This window comes from Cryptomeria japonica, chromosome 4, assembly GCF_030272615.1.
Source record: "Cryptomeria japonica chromosome 4, Sugi_1.0, whole genome shotgun sequence".
Taxonomy (NCBI): domain Eukaryota; kingdom Viridiplantae; phylum Streptophyta; class Pinopsida; order Cupressales; family Cupressaceae; genus Cryptomeria; species Cryptomeria japonica.
Window position 1 is genome coordinate 251,580,597 of NC_081408.1, and position 14,410 is coordinate 251,595,006.

At 36.7% G+C, this 14,410-nt stretch overlaps 1 protein-coding gene across 4 annotated transcripts in view; it reads left to right on the top strand.

The window, feature by feature from the left end:
- The first annotated feature begins 364 nt into the window (after positions 1-364).
- LOC131065544 (uncharacterized) overlaps positions 365-14,410 on the top strand; it is an 82,112-nt gene continuing 68,066 nt past the window's right edge. For 2 of the 4 annotated variants that reach the window (XM_059219777.1, XM_058000074.2), the window contains exons 1-4: positions 365-672; positions 5,553-5,585; positions 5,785-5,857; positions 5,994-6,431. In XM_059219777.1, the coding sequence (XP_059075760.1) occupies positions 622-672; positions 5,553-5,585; positions 5,785-5,857; positions 5,994-6,431 (595 nt within the window). In that variant the 5' untranslated portion in view covers positions 365-621. The remainder of the gene's footprint in view (positions 673-5,552; positions 5,586-5,784; positions 5,858-5,993; positions 6,432-14,410) is intronic. The other 2 variants (XM_058000077.2, XM_058000076.2) reach the window with 2 other exon arrangements.

The following is a 14,410-nucleotide window of genomic DNA, read 5'->3' on the forward strand; positions in this document are numbered from 1 at the left end:
TGCTCAGACGATTGTTTCTTTTACTAACCTTGTTTCTTCTTTAAGATTTTTTTGGAAGCGGCCCCATGACATGCTTATAAATATGATATTGAATGATATGAAGTATTGAAAAATATTATTTGTTTTTATTGGATGTCTTACCATCTATTTTTTTGATTCTATTTTTTATTTGCTCAAATTTTCTTCATACCCTCTTTCTAATTTTTCATTATACTTTTACAATCCTATAATCCAATTTATATCTTTGATAAATATTAATATTATTATTATTTTATCCCTAAAAACTACATAAATCGAACTCTATTGTCTGATTGAAATATGTGTCTATATCTATCTATCCATCTAAAATTCAAATCATTTAAAACTGAAAATTGATTATTGAATTTTTTTAATGTACTCACACAAACGATGACGGAGTATAAAGAACCTATTTGAAGTTTGATTTTCCGGAGAGAAACCAGTAAGAAAGACAGGAGACTCAACACTATCAACATGACAGAGGAACTTGGTTATTTGTATGTTTGGAGACATTCATGGGAATAATACATATGTTTTTTGAATCTATCCAGACCTTTCAATAGTGTAATTGCTATTGTTATTCGTTTTACACATAAAGAAGAAATGGCAGCTGTTTCTGGGACATCGATCTTAATGCTTTCCAGGGACCCTAAGGTATCCAGTTCATCTTCTGAAAGTTTAACGCACGTTCAGTATAAATTGCATTCAACTCTTAAATGCTGTAAAAAAGCCTTATGACAATAGAACTGTACTGTATACTGCCCAAATATAACTTCGGCTCAATTAGGCTAAAAACTAGCAAAAGGGTTCTAGTCTCTGTTTTGTATTATCAGTATTATCAAATGACAAAAGTAAAAATTAATTTTGCAGTTCGTTTTGTCTTCAACCTGCTTATGCACCGAACATTTTTCTTTTGAAGAGTATATACACATCCCTGTATTCAATGATTAACTCTGTCTATTGGGTTTTTCCCTGGGAAGAAAGGTTGTACTATATGGTATTTTGACCCGTAACTTTCATGCATAAGAGGCACGCATACATGTTAGAATATAAGAGTATATACACATCCCTGTATTCAATGATTAACTCTGTCTATTGGGTTTTTCCCTGGGAAGAAAGGTTGTACTATATGGTATTTTGACCAGTAACTTTCATGCATAAGAGGCACGCATGCATAGGACTATTAGATTTCTTTGAGCTCAAGTAGCTTAGTGTAAATTGAGGCTAGGTTACTATTATTGACCTTGTTGTTTTGTGATTTTATTTCTTTTTGCAATTTCACTCAGGATTAAGTGTATTTAGCTGCATTGTCACGTTCCTGGGTCTTTTCAAGCCAACTCCCTAGGTGGGTAGGGCAACACTTTTGTTGGGTATATAAAGGTGAGACTACTGGAATTTTACTATTCACATAGCTCGGGTGATACCAAATATGATTAAACAGATTTAGAATTCTCTCTAAGCTCCCTTCTCGTATATTCACTTATCTCAACAACTTTTAAAGCTTTTTGCTTGCATATTGGTTTGCTAAATTGCTGATATATAGGATTGGGGTGGTTCTTGGAACTTTTCCTGAGTGGTATATCTGTAGAGAAATCTAGGTTGGCAGGATTGGGTTGGTGAGGAATGTTTTGAGTAGCCTTCCATAGATGGTATTAAAAGAAAGCTGGAATTGAAATGCAATCATAAGTATATTTGTATGGAACGGAAGGTGAACACTTCTAAAATTTTATGTTTAGCTTGTAATCTCTTTGTATGTGTAGACAAAAATTGAAATGTCTTTTACGGTTAACCACAGGATACACATTGCTGATGTCGATGAAGTGGGTCTGGTAGCTTTGTATTTCATTCCCCTCGTCTAATTTGTAAGTTGTTTGTATTGTTTAAAACTTTTAATCAATCTCAGTCTTATTTGTACTTTCACCAATCAGTTTCTTCCTCTTCAAGAACCAAACTCATTGCATCATCATTAGGGCACAGATGCGGACTCAAAGAAATCTCACCTTATTCAACAACTTGCCTCTTGGAGAATCCCTCCATTGTAGCTTGCAACCATGAATTTGGCCTCCGCAGAAATTTCCACTCTGTCCTCATTCACTAGCACTTGTTTAAAAGTTTTCTCTCCTCCCACATTGTATTAATTCTCACCTATTCTTCCTTCCAAATTACCACCCACATCAAATCCCCCATTTCTAGAAAGATTATTGCCAATCTTATCTCCTGAAGTTCCAGACATTGCATCTCACACTGAAAAGTAGAAAATTAGTCACGTTGATAAGCAGCAATAATAATAATGATTTGATAGGCCATTGAGCTAGATATGGAGGACAAGACAACAACCAAAAAGAGAACAATAACAAACAGCAGGAACCAACTAACCAAAAGAAGCGTAAAAGAACCAAAAGACACAAAGATGAAAAAGAACAAAGAATTTAGAGGGAGAGGAGGGAGTGTTGGAGTAAAACAGGTCATCACCTAACTAATTAATCAATCATAAATTGATTAGGCCCCACTTTATTACACTTAAGCTAAACTTAGGAATGCTTTTCTATTTTTAGGTCATCTTGTCTCATAGCATAGCATGATGACACTTGTCATGATCTAACTTAATTCTCACCTAGGTTTTCACCTAGGTTTTCATCTAGGGTTTACTTTTTTCTGTTGTAAGCATTCATTATTGCACATTGTAATCATCTAGTTGTTTTTTCAATACAAAAGCTCAATCATGTTGCTTTTTTGAATCAATTCTCTTCTCAAGGTTGTATAGCACACAATTGTTGAACAGCCAAAAACCTTAGATAACATGTCCTAACATTGAAACGAAGAAGTTGAAAAAGAAAAAATATATTTTTTAGGGGCTAGGGATTTGTGCATGAAAATTTGTATGATTGTACAATACATATGCCCCAAGCTGCCATTAATCTAGCTGTGTCTGCTGTGATCTAGTATAGGTTAAAAAAAATAAATCTATTTTCTTAAATTCATATATAAAAAAAAAAATAAAAATTGAATAACTTGCGTAGGGTTTGTACCCCGTACAAACGTGCACAGTACTACTACTGCCCCCTGTCAATGGGCTCCACGTGTGCCTTGTTATCCTAAGCATCATTTTTTACAACTTCACCACTGGTGACAACCCTACAAAACCTCGTTGGTGACAATCCTATTGACCGTTGGTGGAAGTTCAAACCTCATTGGCGACAACCTTGAAAACTCCAGCAACCCTCTCCAAGTGCCATCCAAGAATCCAGGCATCTTTTGTGCTGGAAGGGCATGTTACGTTTGAAATACCATCTTTTAGTGATCGACAAAATCTTGCAGGCTTTTAAGCATTTTTTGTTGGAAAATAGTTTTATTTGACACCTTTTTGCAGCAGCAAGAATATTTCGACCCTTAGAAGCATATACCAATAGCCAAAAATTGCTGATGTTAAATGATGTCACTCAACATTAGCCCTTGTACTGCCCCCTTGGCCCCAAACCCTAATCACTATGCCACAAGTGAGCATTTTTTTCTTTCTAGCATAATTTGGGCATATAGTGTTAGATTTCCGCAAATTAGATATTGTTGGAAAATTGATTATGAGCACTTTCCAGTGGTGCAGATCTCATCATTAGGTTTTGTCGTTGGTACACTTTATCATTTGTAAAAGTTAGATCATCATTTTTTATTTCCAAGCTCATAAATTTCTGCTTGTATCTCCAATTTCATGATTCTTGCGATGTTAGAAAGGTATTGGACATTGGTTATCCCCACACATTATGGACTAAGACTTTGAGAAATCCATGGAGATCCTAATATCTCTCCATTATCCTATTGTAGATTGTCTCATTCCCCTTGATGATGCAGATAACATACCCTTTGATGATGATACTTTAGAAGAGCTTGAGTATATTACGGGTCCTGCATATTTTGATGGATTAGAGGCTCCTCTCCTTGTTACCACTCTTCATACCAAGACCCAATCTCCATCTTCTATTGTTCTTGATCAAATTAGTATTGTCGCATCCATGGCCATTGTTGATTCAGTGCAATAGGACATTCATCCTCTTCTCAACATATTTACTTGGGATTTTTATCTAGTGGACATATCATCCTTGTTTGTGGAGTCTAGTGTTGTAGATTTTGAGTATTATTTTGAGGACATTCATCTCCTCTTGGTTGATAGCCACATTATCATTGTTAGGCCATCATCATTGTCTTTGAAGCTTGTTCTACATTGATTTTCATAGTACTTTGGATTGACATCATCTCATTTCGACATGTGAGGCACACATTATTTGGATTTGGATTTTCTGTTCATCTAGCTTATTGGAATGACTCCTATCACTAGTGGATCTATTTCTTTCTAAGGTGAGAAATGTTGTTTGCAGGTAGTGGATCATATTTTGTCTTTATGTTGTTTGCAGGCAGTGGATCATATTTTGTCTTCAAACATTCGTCACTAGCACATGTGCTACTCCTTTATGGGGGGATTCATATCTTCATTTTCTCTCTCCTATCAAGGAGACATCTAATGTACTTAGGTGACAGAAGCAGTCCTTGAGGGTTCATATTGAGTCCTCCTTTCCTTCTTTCATTAGTATGCATTAATTTTTATTTCTCTCTTTTGGAGAGGAGTTCTTTTCCCATGAGGTTTTCTCCTTTTTTTTTGGTTATGAGAGATTCATTTGTTTGTACATGGGTACCTCATCAGGCCTTGTAGTTGGGACCATCCATGCATCCATTCTTACATTCATCATTAGGTTGATAGCTTCTTCCTAAGTTGTACTTAAGGGGGTGTTGGAGTAAAATAGGTCATCACCTAACTAATTAATTACTTAGGTCCCCTTTTACTTTATTATACTTAAGCTAAACTTAGGAGTGCTTTTCTATTTTTAGGTCACATTGTCTCATAGCATAGTATGAGGACACTTGTCATGATTTAACTTAATTCTCACCTAGGGTTTACTTTTTGCTTTTATAAGCATTTGTTATTGTACATTGTAATTATCCAATTGTTTATTTAATATAGAAGTTCAATCATGTTGCTGTTTAAATCAATTCTCTTCTCAAGGTTGCATAGCATACAATCATAGCTTTTTCTCTCTAGATGTGATAGATGTTTTGGTTGAAGGTGATTCTTGGTGTTGTGGGGTTCACTGTCAACTCTGATGGGGAGATCCTATAGCGCACAACTTCTTTTCTTCTCTGCACAGAGTTCCTCTCCACAGCACTACACTAAGACATTTCTATTTAATTCATAACTTTATTTAAACATAGACATTTAAATACAAAGTGTCAGATTGCCTACTGCAAAATGAACTGCTAGTACAAACATAATTGATGCCTCTTCTAGTGTCTACAATACTTATATTAAGGCATGCACGTCTTTTGATCAAGAAGTTATATGCGGTCATATAGCTGTGGTATTATGCAATATTCACTGTTTTGTTCTGCTTATTAGTTGATTTTTACACTTGTGTGTGATCGCTGAATTGCTATATGCATATATCAAATAACACCGCTGTTAATCTGAACTGTTTATGCCTTTATAGAATTTCCAGAGGTGGCCTTTTAGTATATTCCAGGTAGCTATCTTCTGAATTATCTGGACTGAGTTGTGAGTTGGTTAAGTATTGTATTCAATAGGACTAAAGTCTCTTGTTTGAGGGTCTTGTTACTGAACCTAGATTCTGCTTATGTTAGAAGTTAAAATTTGTACACTGTAGAATTGTATGGACTGTTTCAGTTGCTGGTTCTAAATTCAAGAAGAGCTTGTTTTCCCAGTTGCAGCCAATAATATCAAATGTGTTTGGATATCGCCAGAAACCTTGGGTTCAACAACTTTTTTCTCAAAAATGTATGTTTTCATCACTCTAACTTGTAGTGCAATGAGTTAATTCTATAGGCATTTAGTTCCAAGTCTTTTTAATTAATATCTCAAAATTTTTGTTTTAGTTCCTAGCTGTAATACTTACCAGGCATTCTGCTTTCAGCGAAGATGGACACTTCAAGCCAGGCTCTTAGTGCATTTTCTCTCTGCACTACAAAGAAGTCCAGGGCAAAATTTCTGACAAAGCAAATTAGAGTTTTTTCCGCAGAATCTTCCGAAGATCAGGCTTTGAGCACTACATTGCAATCTGATGTACAACTGCAGGGATATCTTGACGATACTGTCCAGGAAAGCATATCTTCTGTGAAGAGTGATTCTGTACCTCATGTTGAAACCAGTAATGGGAAATCAGGTTTTATTTCTTTCTATGGAGGCACCCAGGATAATCTGTTAGGAGCAATGAACAATACATCTGCCAAAGAAAGGCAGTTTCCTTTCATATGGCATTTGGGTCCAGCAGTACTGGTAACATCTATTATGCTGCCACCGCTTTTCTTCAGAAGAATTTTTGAATCAGTGCTTCCGGATTCTCTTTTGGCAGGTACTAGGCTTTGTGTTGCAAATTTAATGTTTGGTTCTGTTGGCTATTTATCAAATATAGCTTATACAGGCTAGATGCAAGGATTACTCCAGATGAAACTAGAAAGTACTTCCACAATGAAATTATAGGAGCAGACATTTAATTGTATGTATAATCTTCAGGAGAATTTTTGAACGAGTCTTGCAGATTCTCTTGGCTTTGTGTTGCTTCTGTTGCCTATTTATCAAATATAGCTCGTACAGGCTAGATGCAAGGAATACTCCAGATGAACTATATAGGGGCTAGAAATTACTTCCACAACGAAACTGTAGTAGTTATTTCAGGCATTCAATTGTATGTCTAATTCTTATTTTAATAACTATGTTAAAACTGATGATGTGTCTCACTTTATCACTTTTTGGTTTTAACATGCTTTCTGACAAGGCCATCAATGTCATCATCACTGCTTCTCAGAAAATCTGCAGTGTTTTATTATAGCACAGGACCTTTTTCAATAAGCTGTGGTAGTGCTGCTGATTACTTTCTTGGAAGGCATGTTAACAACCAGAAGGGCAGGAGCGTGCCTAGAAAGTAGCAGCATCTCTGCACAAAGCAGAATTCATCATCCGGTTTAACATAATTATAGAATAATCATAATGCATGACACAATGATTTTCGATTTTGTTGTTGATCACTAAAGCTACTGTGTACTATGCCCTTGTCAATGATAGGAAATAGTTTTCCTGGAACAACAGTGAGATGATCCTTAATGCCAGTTAATTTTTTATTTTTAAACTCAATATAAGAGAAACATGATGGCTCTGCTGCTCCATAACGTATCATCTGCAGAGAAATTACTGCAAAGAGATTTATGTAGATCCATCAAGGTGCAAGCCTCTAGATGTGCTTGAAAAAAATGTATTTGTATGAATGTCTGTATATATGTAAGGGTTGCTAACTCCCAGTCTTGGTTTAACCATTGGCCACTATATCCTGAGTAAAATTCAGTCTATAGTATAAAGATAACGTTGATGAAGAATAGTAGAGAGTAGCTTCTGGATTCAACTGTGTTGGATTTGTTTAGCATCGATGTTACAGATCACACTCCGTGATCTATCATCAGGATCTAAGAGAGCAAGAGGAATAAAATGAGTGAATTGCAGACTTAGCCATGTTAAAAAGATATGGGGAGAGAGGATAAGTGGCACACGATTTCTGGAGGATGGGGGAAATGAGCAGCATGTGGTTGGATGAAGTGGATAAGACAGTGCAATGAATAGATTAGAGAAAATGAGGAAAGACAGATAAGAGAAAGGAAAGAAGGGAAAGAAGAATGAAAACAAGAAAAAGACAAAGAAAAAAGTATATAAATAAAAGGAAAGAATAACGAAAATGAATACTATAATATAAAATAATAAAATAATGTTAAATAAAAATGGAAAAACAATTTTAAAATACGGAAATAAGATAAACATACATACACACACACATATACATACATACATACATACATACATACATACATGCATACATATACATACATACATAAATACATATATGTAAACCAAAGAAAGCACGAAGATGAACAAGTAGGTGGGTAACTTTACCTTAAAAGTTGACACGTAAGAGGTAATTATGGAAAGTGAATGTTAAAGAATGATGTGTTTAACTTTAAATACTGTGAACATGTCATATGTATGCCCAAAAACTTCTTTTGTATCAAGACACCTTCTAATGACCAGTATAACTAAGATCACAAATAGGCATGGTTGAGGTGCATGCACGTGGGGCATGAACATACATAGGACGAGGACTACTATAATTGATCAATGGACAGTGACTATATTTCTTCTGAAAGCTTCAAACACTCACATACTAACCACTTGCACTGGTGATCAATAAAACAAATCATGTGCATATCAAAGGGGATATCACAGAGACATCATAAACAATGAAGAACAAAAGATAATCATCACATAAAAGAACAAACATACAAAAAAAATTATTCCAGCCAAAGTGAATTATGAACTCTGCAAATCACTATGCAACAGCTTATTACAGATGATTACAATGCCATAATGGTGTATCCGAAGTTTCCACAATGTTGTAGAAGCTCCAAAAGTACCTGCAATGCTACTGCCACCATAAAAACTCCAGAGACACTTGTTGCAGCCAGGAGATGGACTAAAACTACCATTCCAATGAGAGCTAACCTTGTACATTCCATGGTCCAACAAATATTAATTTCCTTTACCTCCTAACCATGGAAAATGGAAGATCAAATATCGAAAGGTGACTTCAACTGACAGAACCCTTTGATTCAACATTCCGTCTGCATTGTAATGCTTTTGCCGGTTCTGCCAGGGGCATTGCGTTTTTGTCGCAGCATTTACTGCCAAGTTCATCACCAAATCTTGGGTGCTCATTCTGCAACTTGTCTTTGACTCTTCCCGAGATGCTTTGTATCACCTCAGTCAACCCTCTGACATCATCACATCTTATTTTCTCTGTAACACATCATTTTGCAATGGTCTCAATTTCTGAACCCATTGCACCATCTTCACAAACATAGAATGTCATGACCCCAACGGTCCATTACACTTTGAACCGCTTTCACAGATCAATATTATCATTATGTAATAAAGAATGCACGCTTGGAGGTAGAGGGAATTACATGTGCAATCAGAAAATTTCTGGCAAAGGGTGAAGAATTTATGGCATTTGCCATGAACCCTGTTATATCTTTTGTTTTTAACCACCAATATAAGGGGGGTCAGAGGGACCCAAATTATGTTGTACTTGTGGAATGTGTAGCGTTTAGAACCATGGGTGAGCCATTACCATGCCTATGGGATAGCAATGCCTGACTAGTGACGTTGACCATATGCAGAGGCTCTCATATGGGAGGTTTGTGACAGGCATAAATGCTTCCCTAGAGGTGCAGGTTTATGGAGTCATAAAGCAAAGCTTAAGAGTTACATAATTTTAGATTGTGAAAAAGATTGTACCCATGCTCACACTGTCTCAGATGATTTTTATTTGGTGGCTTGTTCTTTTAGTATGAAAGATTGGCCCTTAACAAGTATAGACATATTGGGCTGAAAGATGATTCCTGTAATTTTTGTCTAAAACTGTCAATCATTGAAACGCAATATCTTCTAAAGCACTAACAGCAGAGATGGAGTCAATATATAACCTCAAGTTTCAACTACCCATAAACCTTTTCACTACCCAACGATTTGATAAAATTTGACAAGAATTAAAATACAAAATGACCCAATAGAGTGAAGGCTTTGATAGCTATGGCCCATAACCTTTGAGCTTTGAGGAAATAGCAGGATTCAAATTATAGAAATATTACTACAAATTTATCAGTCATAAGTATAACGTTAAAACTGAGCAGGTTTGCAGAAAGATAGAGACCATATCTAAAATATGTTATCCAAGGATTTAAATGCAACATGAGAATCCTTCCTTTAATTATTTATTAATATCTGTGTTACACGAGGACGTGTCCCACCCCTCAAACCTCCATTCCCATCCCCTCAGGCATTTCAGGGATGGCGGGACTGCAGGGTAAGCATTCTGGCTGCCCCCCCAACAAGCAAATTCCAGAAATGTCTTGGAAAAGAATTCCCATTTTAAGGGATGGCAGGAAATGGTTAGGAGACGCCTGGCCATCCCTGAGGCGGCCAGGGACATCTAGACATCCCTTGATTGTCCCGGGGACAGCCAGTTGTCCCCTACAGGAAAGCAATTTTTTATTATGTTTAAAAAAAAAAAATTGTTCATAACATTAAAAAGAGATTGTTAGATACATCATGAGAGTATTATAACAGCTGTATAACATGACAGCAGTGACAGCCACAACTGTAGTTTAACAGCAATAAATATATCAGGGTTCAGATTCATAGTTAATGATATAAGTTATATAATAGATAACACTAAAACAGCAGTAATTTGGATTTCTAATTTCATTGTTGAAAAATGTCTCAAACTTTATAATTATTGATATGGTATTAGAGCCAGTTATTATTGTCAGTTGCAAAAGAGATTAAAGGTGCATTGGCCATGGTTTGGTACAGTGTGAGAAGTACAAAGAAACAATTTATTTTGGAATGTAGTAGTCATGCTGGATTCTGCATATATCATCCAGCATAATTTTAACAGTGTCATGTTATATTGCTGCTGTTATACTGCTGTGTAGTTGGCATAAAATGCCTATGTTTATATTTGATAATATTTGTTATCTGCCAATGTATTATTTGTTTGTATTAAGTGGGTTGTCACTCTCGGGTAGTTAATGTGTCGGTTGGTTGACGGTTGTGTTCCTCTTGGCAACCGTTAGGTTCTTTAAATGTGTTGTGTACCTGTTGATGTGTTTTTTATGCACATGCGAACACAGAATAAAATACCAAGGTATCTTATCCTCTCTTGAACAAAGTCTCTCATATGCTATGCTTCGCGATCAAATGAGACAACTCCAAGGTTACGAAATGTTAGGGCTTGACATGTGGATAAGTTTAGTGGTTTGATGTGATAATGCTGGAATCACAAGGGGACTTACGTTGTACATGAATGCTCAATCTTATCATGGATTAGGATAATTATGCAGATAACTTAGGATTTGGCAATGAAGCTCCGGACCTAATTCTTACTAAAAAATGAGCAAAAGGAATAGGGTTCAAGAAATCTATTCTAAGCCTAGGAATGTAGGAAATGATGAATGGATCTAGTGGAATCAAACCAGGCGAGGTCTCACAATCAGGTATTGACACAAGCTTCGTGCAATCGTCTAAGGTATACTTAAAGATTTTCAGGCTATTACCATCAAACATTGACACCATCCAAGTTGATGCTTGTCAAGGGACATGTAATAGTTGAAGTTAAGCTTACTTAAAATTCCAGTTGACCACACAAGGTACACTTACCAACGGCAGGAGGCTAGTGGTATGGATTAAGGATTCCACAAAAATGAATTCAACAAATCTTCCACTCAATCTAACATACATGAAAATAAATTCTAAACTAAAATTCTAATCTAACTTGGAGGAATTGAAAACCATGAATGCAAATACAACACTTGAAGAGCAAAATCACCAACAATTGAACAATGATTATGATTCAAATAGCTGCAACATATACCAACAATTCTACAAAAACTCCTTGGTGGAAAATCGACCTCTGTCTGGATGAAAATCCGAACAAAAATCCGCAGTCACTTGTCACAAATATCCTGGTGGAAAATTGACCTAGGCATGGAATCATCCTTAACGTTGTCTACACTATAGTCTGCACTCTAGTCTGCACAATCGATGGCAGTCTGGATAAATCCTGACACTTAGCCAAATTTTAGCACTCCCAGGGGAAAATCGGCCCAAGTATGGCTAAACAGTGGGGGAAAATAGTAGCCAGTATGGATTCCAGGGGAAACCCATGTGTAGTATGGATTTTGAGTGGGGGAATGGGTTGGGTAGTTTGGAATATGAGGGGAAAAGCACCTCTAGCATGGAATTTGACCTTCTAACCCTTGGAATATGGATTTCCCTTAGGAATTTATCATTTTAACCACTCAAAATCACTTAGAAACATTAAATTTAAACTGGACTTAGGCAAATTTTCCAAAATATTGAGTGAAATGCTAGGAAAATATTGGGATAAAGTGCGAAATCAACTTAAATAATACCTTAGGAGCGAGAAAACAACTCCAAAAGGTCTGAGAATACCTTGGCACTTTAAAATCACTGATGCGTGTGTTTAAAAACACGTTAACGCTCAAAAGGTCAACACTTAGGCAAAATTTAGGATCATTAAAATATCAACGTTAGCAACTTGATCCTATAACTTCAAAAACCCTAGACGACACTAGGCAAACACTAGGAACTAGGCAAAACTTTTACTCTAAAAAGCGAAAAGTGGGGGTCACCATTTGCAATGGGGCGATGTGTGAAGACGTCACAACAGTACCGCCGAGGAAAGTATTACGGTATAGTCGGATCTAGTGTAATCCTTGGTCGACCATCTCTAGTCTTCTTCTTTGTAATAAATGCATGTGCAAATAAAGATATATTTTACTATCGTGTTTGGTATGCATTATCATTTGCATTATTATTTCCTGTAACTAATTTATCAAATATAGTAGCAAACATTTTGGCATTGTTGCCTTAAAAGAAATTAGGTCAGTCTTGAGCGATTCATGTCCCTAGACCCCAATAAAGGTGAGAAGAGGCCACAAGGTGGTCAAGACCAAGTGATTAGGTGATCCGCCGACCCTCGACCGGAGGGAGCACAGGGACGAGTTAGAGCCTAGAAGTACTTGGAGTGTTGGGATGTTGGAGGTGGACGTGTAGAGGACGCGTGCGTGGTTGAGAGTGCAAGGAAAGCACTGGAACGTAGCGGTCAGAACAATCCACCAAGGTTTGGCACACCTGGAAGTACTCGGAGTGTTGGGGACACTGGAGGTAGACGTGTAGAGGACGCACGTGTGGCCGAGAGTACAAGGAAAGCACCAAAACGTAGCAGTCGAAACAATCCACCCAGGTATGACACACAAGGGAGTAAGCAGGCGAGAAACCAATTCGCACAAACTTGCCCCTCGTTGAGGAATCGAGAATTGGGGGGCCTGACCTGAAGACTCTAGGTAGGAGAGACTATAGAAACGAAGGTGACCAAGGTGTAGAAGGTGCAGAGGATGGCCGTGTAGAGAGCTTGCATGCAATGTCCCCTTTTCAACAGTAATTAGCTTAGTTGACCGTTAGACTATTCCGGAGACCCATAGGCTAGTCAGAAGCAGAAATTAGGGTTTCCTACCCCTGGGAGGATGTTTCAGCATTTTTGGTGGCTTGCATGTTGGAGTTTGTCAGTTTTGGTTCTAGATTCCTTCTGGGTTTTCTGAAAGCTTCGCAATGATGGTACATGCATAGCAAGCAGTAGAGTTTGACAAACTTACTATTTTTAGTAAGTGGAGGCGAGGGCAGTTTATTTCTTTGGGTTTTTCTAGGTGGGGTTAAAATCACTTTGGAGCAGAGTTCAGAGTTTGACAAACTTACTATTTTTAGTAAGTGGAGGCGAGGGCAGTTTATTTCTCTGGGTTTTTCTAGGTGGGGTTAAAATCACTTTGGAATAGAGTTCCGTGACTCGCGGCGAGTCACGTGAGTCAGCGGACCGGGTGACCCCTGCCGGGTCACGGTGACCCTGACTCGGGCTTGGACGGGTTAGGGGGCGTGACTCGCCTGACTTGCCGAGTCAGCGAGTCACTACCTGACTCGCCGAGTCTGAGGGTCGTGACCCGGCCGGAGATGGAATCAGCTATTCATATATTTGAGGATCTTTCAGCTTCATTTGCAACCCAGTCACATGTCATTAAGTTGGATTCAAAAGAGAATGCCATTGTCAATGCCATAATATAAGCTATTAGATTCAATTTTTTACAGCTTAGTTTTACAAAAGTATTGCACTATGTGAAGGTTAAAACCCCTCTCCTATCACGAGAGTCTTATTAACAGGATATAAATGATTTTAGAGAGGGCTTCAACATACTAAGAAAATAAAAAGTGTGATACTATTCAAATGTGATTTCAATTATATCTACTCAGCTTTGTAGTACATATTTGATTATATTTACCAATTAATGAATAATAAAATATATTTTCAGAGGTTGGATATGCAGTATCTAAAATAATTAGATTTCCATTGTTATTATGTCTAAAGTATTTTCTGTATGAAATAGACAACCTTATTTTTTAAATCAATAGTTCAAAGAAATTAGACTCTGATTATTATATTTATATTTATGTGCAAAGCATTCTCTATATGTAATGGACAACCTACAATTTCAAACTAATGGTTCAAAGAAATCAACCATGCTTACATTTATATTAATTAAAAATAAATTATGATGAAAAAATTAAAAAACATATATTTAATATCATTGATTAGAAAAAGAATGTGGATAAAAACTGTAACTTTTATTATTATCTTCTATGCATGTGATGGATGTA